General features: G+C 31.9%; 1 protein-coding gene across 2 annotated transcripts in view; it reads right to left on the bottom strand.

Moving 5' to 3' along the window:
- LOC143240390 (uncharacterized) overlaps positions 1 to 21,351 on the bottom strand; it is a 46,400-nt gene that overhangs the window by 10,213 nt on the left and 14,836 nt on the right. For both annotated transcript variants that reach the window (XM_076482726.1, XM_076482723.1), the window contains exons 3-5: positions 19,306 to 19,453; positions 11,743 to 13,620; positions 5,818 to 5,947 (exon numbers count right to left, since the gene is read on the bottom strand). In XM_076482726.1, coding sequence (XP_076338841.1) covers positions 5,818 to 5,947; positions 11,743 to 13,620; positions 19,306 to 19,453 — 2,156 coding nt within the window. The remainder of the gene's footprint in view (positions 1 to 5,817; positions 5,948 to 11,742; positions 13,621 to 19,305; positions 19,454 to 21,351) is intronic.

Here is a 21,351-nt window from a genome sequence, read left to right as displayed (position 1 = left end):
TAATTCTCCATTTTCCCACCTTCCACACAACTTACTGCACAAACATTAGATGATCTTACATAAACTCTGATTTCTCACAATATGTAGTCACAAGATAAGTTACTGTATGAAATTCATTTTAATTCTCAAAAGATAAAAATCAAATTGAATATACTTACTTCTAAAATACTGAAATACTGTATTATAAATGAGATGGAAGCCAATTAAAATAAAAATAAATCAAGAACATAAATAATTAATATGCTGTATGACAGGAAGACAATAGCATACATGAAAAAAAAATATGTAGTTACAGTCAGAGCAGAATCTAGAAGAAAAAATAATTTGCAGAAATTAATATAATGGAGAACAAGTAAAGTGGATCAGCCTTAAAGAAAGACTAAACGTAAAGTGCACTCAGAAAGAAGGTAATCTTCATATCAAAAGAACCTCTTTGTCCATTAATGCCCTTTAATTCAGAGAGAATAATCAGTTTTGTTAGGAATAATGGTATGCTTAATGTGAAGAATCAAGAATCAACAATGGGACACAGGTGGTGACATAAATAGGTAGGGAGAATACTATGTCCTGATTTTGCAATAGAAGGTTCCTGGAGGGAGGAGCCCAGACATGTTTTATGAAAGGATATTTTCCACAAGCAGTAGTAAATCTTCATTTATATAAAAATGACCAATGAATCACACAACTGTCCAAATTAGTGGTTACTTAGGAAGAACTGGAGAGAGACTTAAAAGGTCTTGAGAGATGAGTTCAAATCTTGAGGACAATGCAAAGGGAACAAAGATACAAACACAAACAGAAAAGAACAGGAATATTGGTTGGATCTGAGACATCCAGTGACAACAATAGTCCTACTTCTTATACCTCAAATGCCATAACAGGACACCCACAGAGGTGGAAAAAGTATCTACTGAGGTACCCTTAGCCACTAATGGCCCCCTCTATCTGCTTTTAAAGGGCAGTAATCAGTTATGAAGTTCCTACATAAAAGGTAAAATTGTGTATAGGATAAACACAGAAGTATATGCCACATGTAAGAATCCTATCTATATTAATAAATATACACATGTTCACATTTATACAAATTTTTATGTAACAATAAAAAAAATTAACAGTCTCAGAACTCCTCGACTTGTGAACAGATCTGTTAGGCAATGCACAGGTTAAAGTTCATACATGAAGCCTAACTGAACAAACTGCTAGCAGTACAGCTTATCCATATATTCAATTATCATACCCTTGTTGTTTATTTTGCAATGAAAATGAGTCACAATCCTAGAAACCCTGGAAATAGTTAAGAATAGTTGACAGATGTCATCGTGAAGTGTTTACTCAAAAAAGAAGAAGAATCCATTATGAGCATGGGGTAATAGGAACTGGACAAAAAGGATCAACTGATCTAGTCCAATGCATCAGAATTAAGAAAAAGGCTCAAACCATTCACTTCTGTTGTGAATGTATCACACACAGAATGATCAAAGCATTGGAACTGCCTGAAATATCAGCTCAGAGAAAGACATGGTGTGAATGTAACTAAAAAAAGAAAAGAAAGGAGAAATTGCAGCAAATAAAAGCTATGAAATCAATTTTTTACCCTTTTACTACAGTTAAAGTGTCCATAAGTAATAAAATACAGTAGGTGTGTTAAAATAGTAGGCACTCCTAATAATCATAAGGAAGAGCCCAAATCTTTTGACAGAACAATGTAAAAATGGGGTATATGAGAAGACCACAGACATTATAGATGGCAGTTCCTTAACATGCCACCCTAGTATTGGAGAGAGCATCACCAAAATGATACAGATTCAGAAGAGGTTTAAGAAATGGGAAACCTAGAATGAGAAACTCAGAAATGAACCACAATTAAAAGTAATCTAGAACAGTAAAAGAAACTTCAGCAGACAACATGGCTGTTGATAGTCTCCATGAAGGGGCAAGACCCCACTGATGTTATATTAAATAATACAATTTAAAGGAATAGCCACATAAAAAAAAAGGGCAAACAACTGTCTCCAAAATTCTGTTTATCATACAAAAAGTGTAATAAATTAACTTTTATAAGATACTTACAGGTTCCACAGAGACAGTAAGAATATGTAGATAATAAAAGAAATGGAAAAGCTCTAAGATCAGTCATCAACCTAGTTTCTTTTGGCATGTACACAAAAGAGATGAGAATAAAAGAAGAAAAATGAAGTACAACATAGATATCTCATTCTTCTTTAATTGCCATCCACAAATAAACATAGAGTAGGAAAGTTAAATTTGGATAATGAACAGAAAATCAAAGTAAAGAATATTAAGAACCCAAGAAACATGAGGTAAAAGGCCACAGGTGAACAAAGTCTAACATGTCATATTAATACTAGAAATAAACAATCTTATAACACCAAATTGTTCTTTTTCTTTACTTGGATGCTCAACATTTTGTTTTACAGTTTCTTCAGAAGCATTCTACTAAAACACAAGCCATGACTGACAGTACAGGGCATCAAAGAGTTTGAAGAATAAATTTTGATTGAATCCATAACATGCATTTGACATTTTTAGTAACCTTACTGTTGAAAAGAAAAATATTAATGAAATAATTAAGTACTACCTGTAATAAACCAAAGGTTACAGACTGAAATAACAAAAAGATAGAAAACAATACTAATATAATTAAAACTAAAGAAGCCATCTTTTGTTCCAACTCATCTGTGGCCATTGTTGTTTGATGAAAGAGCTTCTTTGAATTCTCTGTCTGTGTACTTACTTGGCAAGGATTTGTATGGAGAATGGTTGTTTCAAGTTAAGTGTTACTTACTTATCCATGATAAAGTGATCTATAAATGCACTTTTTTAATGTTGTTATTTATGAAAAGAGTCAACATGTTCTCTTAACCTTGTGTGTAGGGTTCTTCCAGTTTCCCCTATGTACAGATATATGTATGTGTACATATAAACCGTTATTCCTTTATGGAAATATCATTTGGACAGCATTTTACATCATATATTTAGCTGGGTTGATAAACTATGCTATAGCTTGAAGTTAACATTTTCCTTACCTGATAAGGCACATCTGATAGACACTCACCTTTAACACAGATTAGCATCTTCCAGATTTTGCATGGCACTAAACTTGAGGCAACTTTCACCTAATTCTACATGAATTGGGCCACTGTATGGTGATTTTCTCACATGAAAAAAGTGAAAACACCTCCATGTGTACTAATTATCTCTATGCATTTACACACACGAATCTTCATTCTTTGGCAAGGCAGGTAAGAAAATGTGCATCAGAAGTGGGAATATGTACAGAAGTGAGTTTTTTTTTTTTTTTATCAGAAATACATTTTCAGGAAAGGAAAAAGTTAGCTTCAGATACAATAACTTATCTCTTTACACAGATTAACTAGAATCACAGATTGATATAATTAAAAGACTAAAGCACCTCTATAAAGAGGCCAGGTGATGCCCACAGGTTGAGATACCAGAGGCCTGAGGCACATTTGTGAAAGACTGCATCTTTCATCATCGAGGGTGTACTCTTCACTTGCACATCAAAAGGAAAAACCATAAAAGCCAATTTATGTTAAATGGACAGGCAGAACTGTAACAATGCCAATATGTGTACTGTACCTTACGTGCTCTACCCTACCATCAAACTTGATACATCAAATTCAGCTTTGGGAGGAGAGCTTACCTCAACTCTGCTGTCAACCTTATGAGACTGACTCCTGCTGTTAGAAAACAGCACTTTAATGTCAATACTTGCATAACTCGACTTTCAGTCTCTATGGGTCCAACAGCAGCTACAAGAGAAGGGTATGCGAGATATAAATTATAGGCGTATATGGGGTGCTCACTTCGACTACACTCAGACTCTATGGGACTGAGACCAGCTGCAGAAAAGGGCATTTGTTATGTATCAAAGACTAATATTGAGTGTGGTCAGCTTGATCCTACTGAACACAGTGGCAGTAGGAAGAAGACATGTGAGATATAAATATTTTATAGTTTTGTACAGTGAGTGCTCACCTCTACTCAACTGATCAGAGTTTAAGGGATAGACCATCTGCAGGAGATATGCACTCACTATATATATGGATTAATGCTTCATAATACAGTGTCCTCCTGCAGATAGACTAACTCATAAAATCTTATCAGTTGAATAGAGGTAATCACTCAATATAGGATGAGAGCATGCGTGACATGAAAGATTTATCTGATTACATATGAGGTGCTACACCAGCAGTTTCACTATTGCCATGCTTCTCTCCATATTGGTACACCTTTCTTGTCCTAGTAATTGGTGAGGATTTTCCAAGGTCTACTACTCCAACACTATGAACCTGGGATGTGGCAAGAATCTCCTGTGCTCTTGTTGAAGGATATGTTTGGAAAATTTATACTGGGGAGACTCAGAGAAGACACCCAGATCCCAAAAGTCCAGAAAGGTCTTTAATTGAGACGATGTAATGGATGATTGTGAAACCTTATTTGCAAAAGCCAGCAAGTGCAAGCCAGAGAAGCAGGAAAAAACACCTCCAGTGTTGGTTTTTCTAATAACAGTCCATGGAATAGGCACAATCTGGATTGAACAATAAGTTCAATATAGATACATATATACCTAAAATGTACCTCAAGCAGTCTTGCAGTCAGCACATGTAGAGCCAAGGCAGACGATATGAAGTGTCATGGCTTGATGCAATGGTCCTGACAGCTTATGAACTTTCAAAGGCTACAGCAGAAATAACACCTAAGCATAACAATTTCCCCATACTCAGGGGTAACTAAGACTCACTGTCAACGTACAATTCATGACAAAAATTGTAAAGAAACCCAATTTTTTAAATGAAACCCAAAGAAAAATCACAGTTTTGTTAACAAAGCAGATCTCAATAAAGTGAACACAGAGGAGAAATTTCAACACATCTGTGCTCTACAATGCCAAGAAAGAAAGGATAAAGATTCACAAGTGCTAATACATGTGTGTATGATGTGTGTGTGTGGGGGGAATTAGTGTAGGGTTTTTGTCCCATGATGATGTCATCATGCAGTGATACAGTTTATGTAAAATTACATGAAACTAGTTAGGAGTTGCCTCAAGGCTAGTGATATACAAACCTCTTTGTCAAGAAAGTTCCACCTTTCAAATATGCTTGTGTTATATGGTTTTTATTTCATTTCTGTAGTTGTACAATGGTATTTCATGACATACTGCTGAAGTGGGTCTAGCAGCTAAACTACTAAACACTGAAAAATTCTTAATCTACCAAAGAACACTATATGTACAAAATTACTGAGCATTAATACAGTAAAATAAACAAATGAATAAAATTCTTAGCTCTAATAAAACCAATTTTCTTTAATACAGGTGTGTATTTGCATGATATTATAAAATGTTACAATATTATCAGTTAATAATTGAAATCCCATACAAATTAACAAGGTTATATTTCTAACTCAAGAAAATGTGACAGTATTTTTAAAGTTCTACCGTAATCCACTACTAAGAAACAAAACATTTCATCAGATAAATAATGGTCAAATTACTGTAGAAGACAAACATCTACACATCAAGAGTTGTCATTTTTTAAAATGGTTGTTATGGCTAACAAGAAGTAATGCTAATATGGTTCCATATTTTAAAATGACTGTCATATTGTGTATCACTTTTATGAAAAAATGCAAGATACCTCAATATTTGTTCATACATCTTCTACACTATGCATTTCTTTGATACTTTATATGCATCACTTGAAAACAAATCACATTTTTGTTTATCTGTTTAAAAAACAAAGATTCTACTGCATAATCAGTAACTCTACTTACCCCTGCTTTTCCAAAGGAGCAATAGAATCAGCTGTTTCTCCTGTCACGACTACAGCCACCTGTTTTCGAGCACGTTTAGGAACATTGGCAGCATTCAAATTGAGGTTCAAGTTAGATCTGGATGAGGGTCCTAAAAGAAAATAACATTTTAATTGCAACCCCACTAACAAATATTTGATTAATTTGGTTATTTTCATCAACAAGATTTATTGGTTTTCAGGTTGTAATAGAAATGGTTATGACCATGCATCACAATTCTGTAGATATTATTGGATAATGAAGCTTTCACATTATTAATATATGTATATATTTATCTGTTAACCTTGAACTATTAACTTGTAATGGTATTCTGCAATTCCAGTATTTAAAAACATTTAATTACATCTTGTAGCAGCTTTATGTCAATATCTCCTGCTAACTTTTGGCTTTACATAAAAATATTTTGATACAATATTCAAGATCCTGAATCAGTGGTTGGTAATGATTGGTTCTTTAAATCTTCAGAGTTTCAATTTTGATGTCAATACTCTATTACTTACTGCCACTATATGCTTCCCATATAGCATTTAACTTTGAATACATTCTATTTGTTCAACATAATGGTTAAATCAATACAGGTCTTAAAGGTCACTATAAAACATTAGTCATAATTTATTAATGATTAAAATGACTGGATAAGACTTTAAACTCTAGTAAATACAACTGTAAGCTTTCTATTATACCCACATACCAGACAGGAAACTTACAAGTTTACATACATAAGAGAAATGCATATAAATTATAGTTGTATAATTATCATTTACACCCACATACCAGATTTGACACTCATAAGTTTATATACATAAAACATGATGTTTTGACAGATCAACCACTTCTTCAATGTTACTTTTTCTTTTTAAACTGAAAAAGTTGTCACTTCTTCTTCCTATATCTTTTGCTTAATGAGCACATGGCATAATATTTGTATTTATGTCCTGCAAGTCTTTCCAATTTTCCACAATTTCTGAATAATCAGATACTTGTTTGCTTTTCCAATAAAACTGCTGTTTGGCCAATCAGATTGACACCTTCCAAAAACAATGTGCTTAGATAAAGCTCAAGCTATTTTATATCACTTTGCACTACTTTAACTCCTGTTGTTAATGGTATGCAAGTTTCTGAAAAATAGTCCAGAATAGTCATTACATAAGCATCTGCCAAAGAGGATGGTCTTCAAAGTGGATCAGTACAATACTATATAAAATTCTATGCAGTTAATCCACCATTTTTAATGTTCCTATTTTCAGCTAGTTTTTATTTTAAAATAATTTTTAATTCCTTTTGTTTAATATAATAAGTATATCTTCTGGTGTTCAGAAGTTTTGAATTACAAAAAGTAAAAGATAATCTGAGCAATTCCAATTAGTGAACTGCTAATGTTGAGATGACCACATGGTCATTATTTTAGTTATTAAAATATGCAGTAATCCCATATTCATCTTGAATAAATTAAATAATGGAAATACGTTTTATGATTACTGATAATGGTAATAATGTTTTAAAGCTTGTCATAACTGCAATTCGAAATAATTAAGTAGCCAGTTAGCCAATTTATTTAGGTACATTGTCTGAATAGGATAAACAAATATTCAGTAAACAAGATTTTGAGACATCAAAATATTTTGCCATCACTTACCATATTAACCAAGCCTTAATATGCTTTACAGATGTATTCTCAAAAAAACTTCCTACAGCTTTCAAACAAATATAAATTTAACACACAAACACTTTCAAAATAAGAAGAATGGTCAAAGAAACAAAAAAATATACTTTCACCTCTTCTTTGTTTTTCCTAAATCTCAAAACTTCCAAATTAATGCTTTTGGTCAAAGCCACATTTTATTCGAAAATCTGTAGCTCAAATTAGGTACCTTATATGAAAATATACCATATATGCAAGGTACGAAAAAGCCTGTAACAAGTTAAAATACAACTGATAGCATTCTATGTATTTCCAATGATAATAACTAAAACTGGTGAATGTTTATTGATGAAAATAAATATTACTTCCTGAAATTAATTATGAATTATGTAAAAACTACATAGAACAGTGGATAATCAGATAACATATAGCTATAGGTTAACATAAGTAATGCACTTTCTCAGTATTGATTTTACAATTTTATATAAACACAGCTATATCAAAATAGCAAGCCACAATGTGGTGAGCATAATGTGCACAGCAACCTTTAGGTGACCAAGGATGTAAGTACTTTAGGTGTATGTCTTCACTGTATGACTAAATTATACCACACATGCCATTTTCACTTGTTAGAAAAATAAACTTATTATTGGCATATAAAATGAATATTATTTTGTACACAAGTATATTCTAGTACAAAAAGTGTGAAATGCAAAGAGAGCCAAGAATTTATATGTATATATACATTTAACAATGACTGCACATTAATCTTAAAAAAAAAACAAGTTATTATATGTTTGTGGTAACAATACTACAAACAATAAAGGTAGGAAGGAATGCTTTTTGAAATTATTGAATAATTTTACACTACTACGATATGTCATTGTCAAAATATAATGTTTTCCATGCATTATATAAAATCAAATCTAAGTTACTTTAAGCTTGTTTTACATTCCTATTATAAATAAGGTTTATAAACTAAGTTCTTGTTCCTTGTATACAGTTACTCAAACAGACTTGCAATATCAATACATTAAGGATTCAGCAATAGTTGTTGACTTATATGTACTACACCAAATCTGCTTCTTAAAAATGCTTAATAGTTATCATTCATAAACAAATGGTTTACATTATATACATCAATTATGGATTTTAAATATGAACTACCAAAATACAAATTAATAGAAGAAGAATTTTGAGATTAACTACATTAATAATACAAAAAAGGCAAAATATTCACTTTTTTATTTGACAGTAAATTCTGTTGAAATAATACTAGATTTCCAAACTGTGTGATCATCTATACAATTATATACTTTTTTTATATACTGGCTAGTATTGTTAAGAGTTTGGTATTTTGAACTGTTACTCAGAAAAGCATATAACCGTAGTGCCTGTAAATATATTATGAAGCATTATGCCATAAATTATCTGCTACTGTCTACTTACAAAAGTTTGTTACACTTATTATTCTAATTATATATTTATAAAACATTACCAAAAAATTGCAAGAAAAAAAAAGACCAATATAAGAAACAAGAACTGAAAACTTAGGAATTTACAAATTCTTAAAATAACAAAAAAGGAAATATAAAAAAAAATGATAGTAGCAAGCAGGGCATAGATCCAGGGGAAGATGGAGGGTATAATCCCCCCTTCATTTTAGGTGGGAGGTATGGTGCATACAATCATCCCCCCTACAGTTTGGTCTGTTGAATTGTTTTATTGTATCACAGGCCTACAAATTGTGTGTTTGTTCTTGCAATTCTCATGTTCTTACCAATCAAATTACATAATTAGGCCATAATTAGGCCTAGATGTAGGCTTTTTCAGTAGCCGAAATGTACATCTTTAATATAGGCATGCTTCTATGTTTTTCAATCTAAGTGATTGTTCGTAAAGATCAGTCAGTAGGCCTAAGTATACATGCAAGTATCGTGGCAACAAGATGACTCTGTGACTGCATGTTTACAGCTTTCAGGTTCATGCAATTAGAGATTACCAATTTTCAAATTGAACAGTCCACATAAGTGGTTGCAAAATTTCTTGTAAGATATTGAGATATTTAAATTTAACAGCAGGTTCCAGTATGTCACTGGTATGGATCAATCTGCAGGGGTTACAGGAAAGCTAAATCTCTTCATTAAGAATTATTTCTGTTAATCTGAAGCTGAACCATTCTATTAAAAATTTTCCTTGATATTTATGACAAGACTAATTTCTTAATTTGTTGGCTTTTGGCCTCAAATAGAAATTTGGTTCTTTATAGAACTGTTTAACCCTTGCACGAGGGGTCACAGGTCAAAGGTAGTGTCATTTCATTTGTTAACTTGAATGAAAAATTTTATTGAACTATTTTATGAATTTATGTGAAATGTTGGAAACAAACTGTAGATAGTAATTCAAACATTAATATTATACAGATCAGTTAATTTTTTAATTTAAAGTAAATATTAAAAGTACAGATCTAAGTATAGATTTTAGTGAGCCACATAACATGTTGAATGCAGCACTGTTTACAATTAGATGTTAGTGATGTTAACATACCAAGTCTATAGTTTCATAAAAATTAGGAGCTCAAGTTACCAATATTAATAAGCTAGAACATAAAATAAGAACCTCATATCTTTTTATTTTGCTGAGATATTGTTATGTACTGAATTAAACACACTGACCCTGTTCTTTCATTTTTGAAAATGGTCCTTTACAAATACCTCCTTCAATATATGACATATGAATAACAGAATGTCATCAGAGTAGTTTTCTCAGCCATTTTAATCTGTGAAAAGGCTACTGCACTCGAACCAAAATTTAAAGAAAGTAGGTTGTGCCTTTAGTCTGCTGAAGTCTATGGTGTCAGTATAGTTATTTAAGGTTATTTTTTTTGGTTATTCAACTGTATATATAAAACCTAAAAAAAAAAAAAATGTTTGAAATCATCCATGTGCAAAATTTAAAAGGTTTAGCGACTTATGTCCAGTAGCAACTGAGTGCAAAGGTCATAGCAAGAAGAGATAATGGTTTGCTTTGCTTCTGGATTTATTATGTATTTTAAGAAAAATAAGTTTAATAATTTATTTCTAAATATTAATAATATATATATATATATACACACACACACACACACACACACACACACACACACACACACACACATACATACCTATATATAATGTGTAACAATTGAAATGTGACTGTATATTATAAAATACTAGTCCACTAAAACACAGCCAAGACAGGGAAGACTAAGGATCAGTTTTATACTACTGGATACAAAACATGGGTGCATGTGCACCATGTGAATGCAAGTTATGTTAGCTAGACATGACTAAAAGGACAATACAATAAAAAATAATATGTATACATTCACATAGAGTTGCGAGAGCTTAGCAACTTCGATTAAACATTTGTATTTTTGTATTATAATATAGTCATGAAAAAAACAATTGATATGTATTTCCTATTTTTATGTATACAAATTTGGTTACATGACAGACTCCACATAATTAGGGTATAGAAAAAGTAAAATACTGAGCATTTCCAATTGTACACAATGGCTTACTTCATTAACAGATACTAAGTTAGTGATTTTGTTAAATAATATTCTTCCCTCCATATTAAAGTTATTCATATTCATAAGATATCTGGACATGAAAAGCAAAGGCACAAGAAACAATTTGTTTTTTAAACAAAGCTTTAAAATCAAAAGACAAATAACTTCAGAGAAATAAATGATCTCTAGTACTCATTTTATACTTTACATTTAAGGCATCTTTTTAATAAATATTATTACACATAAGCTGAATGATACTGATTGTACTACTTATTTCAAACTCTTTTATAAAATTTAGTTTCCTTGTTTCAATGCCTTAAACTATTTATATGTCCCACACTTTTTAATGTTGCTATCAAGATATTTAACACATAATTTAATTTCAATTAATTTTTCATTTATAAACAAATTTTATAATTTCCTGTTACAAAGAAATTTATTGATCAAAAGCTTAAATTTTTAAAGTAAAAAAAACACAAAAACTTGGCATTTTCGAGCTCTTGTCAATAAGTTACTAAATATTGAACATTATTTCTATTATTGTAATGTTATCTTCTAAGCATGTATATAAAGACTTACACTTTACTAAAACTATGTTGATCTTGCTAAAATTCTTTAAAAAAATTATATGCCAAAACAATAATCAAGTAAATAATTTTAAGAGATACATAGGTAAGAAATAAAAACCAACCTTGTCCTTTAGAGGAACTGGGTTTAGCAGAATCAGGGCCTCTGATTGGAGTGTGGGAGGAGGACCCTGACCCTGGTAAGATGTTTTGTCCTCGTGTAGTAGGGGTTACAGGAGGAGAAGCTGCTGCATTTTGGAGAGGAAGTGATCCTGGTCTTTTTGGAGCACCTATGATTTTTTCAATGTCCCTGTTTCTAGAAGGAGTCTGATCACATTCCTGATGAGCTTCAGAAGAAGGAGTGGAAGGAAGATTTTTAGGCTTCTTTACAACTTGACTTGGTTTTTGTATTCCCATTTCTTTCACATTCATGCTGTCTACTTCATCTGATGGAGTTTGAGGCCCTTTATGATGAGGAGGTTTCCTTAAATCTTGTAAACATGGTTTTCGCAAGTCCCAGGGAGGATCATAATCTGCTGGGACTCTGGGATCTTTAGAGATAGTTTGTCCTTCAGTGCCATCAGAATGACCAGAGCAAGCAACCTGTTGAGGAGGTTTACCATGCTTTGGTATATCCCATGGTGGATCATAGTCTCCAGGTGGTCTGGTATCTTTAGTACCACTGTACTGATTAACAGCAGCACCAGTTGACTTGGAGTTTGGAGGATCATCTGAAGAAGATGGCAGAGGATTGTGGGAGGAATCTGATAGAATAACATCATGAATGGGTTTGGAAAGGTCCCAGGGTGGATCATAATCTCCTGGACATCTACAGTCTGTAGAAGGGTCTCGGCGACCTCCTATCAAAAAAGAGTGGCTTGACTGAATACTAGGAACATCACTAGAAGATGACAAAGACTGGGCCGACACAAACTCATCAAGACTACTGCAAGGACTTGGTACATCCCATGGTGGGTCATATTCTCCCTGAGGTCTACTATCATTCTCTTCACTCTGAGCTTTCACCACAGTCAGGACCATCCCCTTACTGCCTGAAGATTCAGATTTTGGGATAGCACCATTTGCTGGAAGGACAGAATTACATTGGTCATCTTTGTTTTTAGATTTCACAACTTTACAGTTAACTGTATATTCTATATCATTACCAGAATGGTCTTTATCGGCAGAATCACTGAAAAATGGGTGTATGATCTGAGGTTTTGATAACTGTTTGATTACATCTGTGGGTAGAACTTTCACACCCTGATGACCACGAATAATCTTCTTTCTTATAATTGGTGAATCACATCCAGAGTAGTTCTCCTTGTCTTCTTGATGAGCTGGATGGCCATTTGTTGGACTTCTTTGTCTTGCTTGTACAGAGGAAGGTACAGGACTAGATTTATCCTGAACATGACTAGCTTTTCCTTTTTCTACCTGTGTAATCTCTGGCAAGGATTTCTTTTGCTCTCTGCGAACAGGCTTTCGGGGCAAAGGCCTTGGCTGGCGTGTAGGTGTAGTAGAGGAGGAACCACTACTAGATGATGCTGATGATGCTATTTCTGGGTAAAATTCACGTTTCAGGAACATGAACTCTGCTTGCAACATTGAACTGTTAGCCAATCGTCCAATGTCTTCCACCTCTTGTCTTATCCTGCAGTCAAAAGCAGATTCATACATTTGTCGAGCCATTTCATCACTGTCTACAGAGTCAAATGTCTCTGAGCTAAACAGAGAACTACTTTCTGGACCAAAATCTGCATCACCACTGGTTGAAGGATAACTGAGTGTAGTGAACTGTTCAGATCTTCCTGTGCCAAGAGAAGGTGACACCTCCAGACTACTGGCCAGACGCATGCCAAGTCGTAACTCCCATGGATCATCATACTCAGCTGTTGGCCTTGTATCATCTTCTGGAATATTAGTACCGGATTCACTTATACAAACATCCTCATAAGCATCTTCCTGTACTTCAGAAGCAAAAGATACATGACTCGGCTGCCCTTAAAAAAAAAATTAAAAAAAGGAAAATCGATTAAACAATTTTCAAGTTTGGTTAAATTACACATAAAAATGTAGTTGTAAAGTATGTATTTAATTTCAGGTCAATATACTAGAGGCATTCTCCCATGTACAATACTAATAAAGGATAAACTAGATGTCCTACAATGACTGTTCATAAAAGACACTGGTCAGAAATAAAATATTGATAACCATTCAATCTCTTGTCTGTCAAAAGCAAGAAAACAGCAATAGGAGTCACATTCCATAATGGAACAGATAAGAAAAATTAGTCATTTAATGAAACCAGTCAAGGCAAAATGTTGTAAGTTACAAGAAGAGAGATCCATGGCAGAAAAACATTAAATGGATTGCTTAGTAAAAAAAAATTGGGTTAAGTCTTATTGGAGTTGAAAGTAGAAAAAAAAAGAAGCCAGATATAATAACTGAATTTCCTTTTTATCTATTTTTTATTTATTGTTATAAAAGCAACTAAAATGTCAAAATTAAAAAGTTATTTGGTTGGATAAATACTTAAATAAGTTTCTGCATGCAGACTACTGGTGTTATGTAGTAATTTGTATCAGAGCTCTAACTAAAATGAATTTTAAAAATTTGTTGTTGTTTTTTAAACCAGAAAATAAAAGTAAGGACAACATTTTGCATGTTATCTACAAGTTGAAAATAACAGGTGAAAATTTTCTGTAATTCTTAATGAAAAAAGAACTATGGAATAATGTAAATAATTAACATACACAAAATAATGAAATGGAGTACTGTACATATGATGCCCTTCTATTGCTGAAGTACAGTCTGATGCCAAATGTATCACAGACTGGCACAGCACACATTACCATGTGTAAAGGTGGAAGTTTTGTTGAAAGGCTCTGTACATGCACAAAACTTTTTGGCAATGAGATATTAGAAATCTTTTCCATAAAGAGGTAAGTATCTATATGAAACACTTTCAGATGAGAAACACGTTAACATTCATTATGAGGAAACCAATAAAAATATAAAGGAGAGTGATTAGATAAACTTTAGGTTTTTTGAAGTAGAATAAAAATTATTCAATTTTTAATCACAATTGCTGAAAATAAACAACTGAGTGTAAGTTATCAGAAATCTGAAAATTACCTTGGAGAGAGAGAGACACACCTACTGCATTCTTACATGCAAAATATTCACCTTTCATTGTAAAGAAAGAAACCTTGAACACAGGTGCAGTCAAAAATTCAATAAAACCCCTGGTTGGACCAAAATATAACCATTTTATCTGACAAAAGAGTTGTACATATAGAGACAAGAGTATCCACTCCATAAGACTGGCAACAGCAACCCAGTAAGTTTTTTAAAAAATGATTTCAGTTCTTTAAACAATATTTTATAAACCTTCTTTCTATACATACACACAAAGTAGGGACTCTTCTACAAAAATGAAACTTGGTAAAAAGGCTATTTTAGTTTATCAGCTGTGAAATAGAATATCCAAATAATGGGTGTTAAACAAATGCAGTGAAAATAAAAATCCATTGAAATATATATCATTATTAACCATAAAAATAAACAGATACAAAGCATAACAAATTGCACAAGACTTTCTTCAGTGGTAAAGTAGTACTAAAAACAGCATATCCAGTCTATGAAAGATATATCCAATCATGTGTTGTGTAAAAATAATAGAAAAAACATGCACAATGTAGTCACTACAATAAGTGCTGGTATGTGCATTGTTTTCTTACAGCAAAGCCACATTGGGCTATCTGCTGAGTCCACAGAGGGGAATCAAACCCTGATTTTAGCATTCTAAATTCGTAGACTTACTGCTGTACCAGTGAGGGACATAAGTGCTGGTAGGAGAGTTACAAAAAAAAATTAAAATATCAGATGTTTGCACAAAGCTACACAAAGGATAGCTAAACTAGTAGTCCCTAATCTTTAACTGACAGATAATACCCACTGCCAATTCTTGAGCTTCTCTAACCAAACAGTGATTTGACTGTCATTCTTATAATGCATCCACAGCCCAAAGTACAAAGCATGATTATGAGGTAATGGCATGTAAATCAAGGACTCTCAGATTCACAGTCCAGTAAGCTAATCACAAGTCCATCAAGCCTCAGTAAACCTTGTAAATCTAAGCCTGGTTGTTCTGGATGTAAGAATAACTCATTTCCCTAATTTCCAATAAATTAAATTTCTAAACCCAGTTTTAAGAGCAAGAAAAAAAAAAGAATTAAAGAATCCTATCTCTTACTGTAAAGGGGCCTATTCTATATTCTTCTACTAAAATACTGTGGGGAAAAAATAGGATGTAAAAAAAACATTCCTCCAACAAAATGGTAGAGAAAAAAAACAATGAATACTGACAATAAATGAAAATAGAAACTATAATAGAAATAAGATTCAAATCATTAATATAACATCTCATTACAACAGATTTAACATACGTTAAAAACAGGATAGTATAAAAACAGAAAAGTTGGGGGAGAGGACAAAAATATATTTCCATACTGAACCTCAGAATTCACCAAGTAGGATATGATCATAAACATTGTAGTAATTTCCTGCAGAGATACAGTATATGTTGGTTGATTGAGGAAGTAAATAAGTGACTTAAAATAAACCTCAATAATAACACTATGTAACAAAATTTTTACTTTTTATTCTTCCTGGGCAGAAAATGTTATTTCCCAAATGCTTATGCCTAAAGTAAGTGGAAAAGACCTATTTTTCTCTTCAAACTTTGCTTTTGTGACCTGGGAATGTATAACAAAAATATGATGGGAGACTATATTTAGGGACTGATATGTGAAAGTGATTTACATTACAGTCGCAAATCACGAAAAACTAGTCACTTCTAAACATTTTTGTATAACTTCAGTATAAATACATGTAAATCTTGATTCATATGTAGTTTTATTCAAACCTTGTATAAATAAAAATGTGCAAATTTACCCATTTTGTACATATAAAATACGTTAATTTCTAAATTTTGTTATCCAGGACACAAAAGCAAATTTGAAGGAAATTTTCTGTACTTTTACAACATAAGCAATTAAGAAATAATACATACTATCCAGGAACAAAATTTGTATTACATAGTGTATTTCATTATCATAAACTTCGTGACTTTGAAAATAAAAGGACAGTATGAACATATAAAATATAAGAGTTGAATACATCATATTAAAAAAATTTTGAGCATGTAAATTAATAGTATGAAAATATTCAGTATCGAGTTACGGTAAAACAACATTTAGAGTTACATTCTAACATTGTTGTTTTAATGGTAGTGTGATTCAACCAAAAATTTAGTCCTTTGGAATAGGTATGTAAAAACTCTTTCTGATACAATATACAAATAGATATTAATGCACTCAGTCCATAAGATATTAAGATCAGTAGTTTAGAACTTCTAAGACAAGGATATTCCTTGTACTTAATGGTATAAAAAAACAAAATACTATTAGTCAACAATTTAAGGCAACAAGACCATCCTAAAAATACATCTTCAACAAGTCATACCTTAACCATGATAAGCAAAGTGCAACATCTATTAAGAGTATACATACACACAAATGTCAATGGTAAAAGCCACTGATATTCCTTAGGCAATAATATGCAACATAATCAAGAAGGTGCTCCATCTGGAAACAAGATCAATAGGGTGTGGGTTCATAAATCCAAGGCAATCATATCTCCTATTCAAGTGTTTACATAGTTCAACCAGTTAGAGAATGAAATAAGAGTTCATGTTATTCCATAAGAAGATATAATGGTCAAGTGACTAGACTCAAGATTTTGGTATTTCTGGTACATTATGAAAAGCAGACAAAAGGAATGACATGCTTTGGATGTGACAGCTTCATTAAAACTATCCTACAGACTTATTGTCAAGACACTTTGTTTGTAGTCAAGCAAAAACTATACAATGTGTCCACAGGTGTGGAAATCTGTGTTATAAGTTCACAGCTTTATCACTGGGAGGCTGTCAAGATGTATAGCCATTAAAAAGAGCGTGATCAGACATGACAACAAGGACTGTTATGACACAGTAGCTTCAAGCATATTATAATCTATCTTGGACAAGTCTCCAATTTAATGTATTACAGTTTCAAATAATCAGAAATTTTAATTGGAGTTTAGAAGTTAATTGAATGTTGATATGTATCAAATTTATGATATTTGTAATTTTCCAATTAATAAGCATTAATCACAGATTAACAGCATACTAACTGTAGTAAACCAACAATATGCTAAAAAACTGTCTCATGGTGCATTGATTTATAAACTTTAAGCGAAGTTCTCAAAAGTTCAGGTAGCAACAATGTAAAACATATACTGCTGATTCAAACACCACCCAGAAAATTTTCTACAAATTTAGAGAATAGGTGGGGCTTTCAAAATACACATATACTCCATACTATTTATGATTATGTTAAAATTAACTACTCAATAGTCATATGTATTAAAGCTTTCTGACCAGGGAAAAGGTTGGGTGGTGTACTGGAACTTGGAAAATAGATTTAAATTTTTCTTCATTGTTTATCAACAGTGCCTACTGAGCTTGGTTAGGGTTATGTGACACCTATATTTGTTGAAATGACGTTTACTTATCACCTTTATTCTTGTATCTGATTTTATTCTTATTTCATTGTTTTTCTGTTTGATTAGAAGCAACTGACTTCACATAACTGTCTGTAAATTTCAAAAGAGGTTAAATCTAATACTCTATTCATTCTACTTTGTGAGTAATATTTATGAAGATATTTCTTTCATTAAGATACATTTATTTTCGCACTATACCTTAATTATATTTGTATGTGAGTGGACAATCATACTTTTTAGCCTAGCTGTTTGATGATATCTGAATAGCAAATGTTCTAATGAAAATAATGAGAAACATTTAACTTCTAGCATAGTTTGCTTCTCCATAAAACAGCTCAAGTGTCCTGCTTACATCCTATATAAATAACACTTTTCTTCAAGGTCCAATAATTTAGTATAAAAAGTCTGATACCAAAATTAAAAGTAGATGAGTATTAGAGGTTGTAATATAAAAAATATATTTTTGATTTTTTTATATATGTAACTTGGAAACAAACTTATAGAAAGTAACTAAAGGTAATATAAGTATCAACACGAATGGTTGTAAAAATTACTTTGGATTAGCACTACGTAAAGCAAAATATATATCCAATACCTATACCAACAACATATTAAAAATACACAAGTCCAAACAGTTTTCTTCACAATTAATACGTTATACCACTTAATAATCAAGTGATGTTTATTCACCAAATAATCCTCAATACCAGTAATTTATTAACAAATGGTGTATATTAAAATTCAATAGATTATTGTGCTTTCAACCAAGTTTAAATCAGGTTAAGCTTCCTTATACTCTCTCCATGCATTGTAATATGAGTATGTTTGTGGCTCAAAAAATAAGTATTTTATGGCATATGCTTTACAGTTTTAGTGGTTCATTTCCACAACTGTTCTGGTGTCTCATATAGTTAAAAAAATATATACTTACCATCTTCACCTTATAATTTTCTGATAACATATCAACAAACACTTTCATACCATTTTTTATTTGGCTACCAAATATGCAGTACAACTAAGTGCTGTTTGTAGATAATAATGTATGTCTGAAGAAATACTGTAAAAATTACAGTTACCTCTCACTTCTTTCTGTGGCTCTGATGGTTCGGTATAATAGTGGTCTTCTACTGGCACAACATACATCCCATCATCATCCTCTTCAACTGTTGCTGAAAGGTCAGATCTGCAGTCTAGAGGATCACTGTACTCTTGAACCAGTACTGGCTAGATAAAAAGATAAAACAAACTTTAAACCTCTATTTAAACTTCTCTTGATATCAGATAAAATAATCTCATACTTGTAACAAATATTAAAGTACTATTTAGAAGTATTAAGTACTTTCTACTGTATAACTTACAAATCATCCAAACAATTCACATGCAGCGAACTGAAGTTTTTCTAACTGAATAATAAAAACAAAATATGACCAAAAGTACTAGTGCCCTGAGACTTCCTTTTTAAATTACAATATAGAAAAGACAATTTGAATCTTGACTGACATCAGATTAACAATCCAATGTAACAAAACTAATACATTCAGGAAAAGAATATTGGCAGAGCTGGGTGATTAAGGAAATTTACTAACTGATTAATTGCAGTGTTCATTGATTGAATAAATTTAAAAACTGTATTATTTTCATGATACTTGGGATAGTGGAATAACTGAAAATAGTAATAACCAGAAATGCTAATTTCAGTTAGTATTTTCATGAGTCATGACATTAAATGAGTGAGCTAAAAAGACTTGAGCTAACTGAGAATAATGAGGTATTAATAATGGCAGTATTCTGATCACTTCGAGAACTGGAATAATCAGACACTATTTTCAATTAGTTGATTATTTCATTAATTAATCATAAGCTCAATTATTTGATGTGATACTAATTTATGTAATAAACGTTCATAGGTAATCAAGTTAATGTCACAACTCTCATCACTGGTTAGATGAGGTAAACATAGCACAATTTTAAAATTTAGCTTATTTTTTAAGAAGTTTATTGTGGGTCATTTCATGTCAAATCATCCAGGGGGCTGCAGGTGACCCCCACAGAATGCCTTCAAAAAATTCACACGTGCTCATCTACCCATATAATGAAAAATTGCCAAAAATTAGATCAATATCTCTAATAGTTTGATTTACAGCCCTGTAAAATTTAATTAGTTTTTTTATTTTTGGCAAATTCATCTTTGGGCACTTTAGCTGCTTAAAGCTGAGAGAGTAATGTTGGTAGAAGGCTGAAATTTGCTACACTGACTGAACTAATCTCACAGAATTCAAAAATTGTCTCAAACCAAGTTTATCGCTCTTAGGATTTTCACAGTGAAGCTGTAAAATCACCTGAAAATCCAAAATTGTGATAAAACATTGGTTTATTTAATAAGCCATAGCCCTAAAACTCAATATGATACAAAGCTGAATTTTGTTTTCAAATTTCCTATAGCATATCAGCTGATAAATCAGCAATTGTTGTAATTAAAAGTCTATTAGGTCTCCTGTAAAAAAATGTAGTTGCATGCAACTTTTTATGATTTAGTTAAAATAGCCCTACTTCAGGCCACAGTTTGACAATGTCACCAGTTATTCAGCCTTTTCAGATTTTTACATCTCTGAATATGATCTACAAAAAAATTCAACCTACTTTTCGAGTTATAATTTTTTAAAGTATCCTCTGACCATACGTTGTTTACTTGAAAAACAAAACTTCAATTCAGATGTGTTACTGTGTGCAAATATATCCATACAATTTTGAAAAATACCTGTCAGAATTTTATGAATCCCACTGAAATATTCTAACCAGCCTTTCACGATGTTAAATAATGAAGTTGTAAGAAACAAGAAAGAATTAATTCATTTCTGAACAAGTTTATGGGCATAACTAGTTAGATCACATTAAAATTATATTGTGTATGCATTACAGTTATGCAGATATGGCTGAGTTTAACATACATAATATTATAAATACAAAGGTAAATCAGACACAAAAATCACCATGCTATAACAGGGGATAACTGACAAAGATTATAGTCACACCAAACTGCAATAATCGTGAGAATGAAATGTTTCAAAAACTGCTTTGGTGATAAATTAGCCTTAACAACATAAAATAAACATTGCTTTGTT

Source organism: Tachypleus tridentatus, chromosome 13, assembly GCF_004210375.1.
Source record: "Tachypleus tridentatus isolate NWPU-2018 chromosome 13, ASM421037v1, whole genome shotgun sequence".
Lineage (NCBI taxonomy): Eukaryota > Metazoa > Arthropoda > Merostomata > Xiphosura > Limulidae > Tachypleus > Tachypleus tridentatus.
The sequence above is the reverse complement of the archived record's forward strand: the minus strand, read 5'-3'. Positions and strand labels throughout refer to the sequence as shown.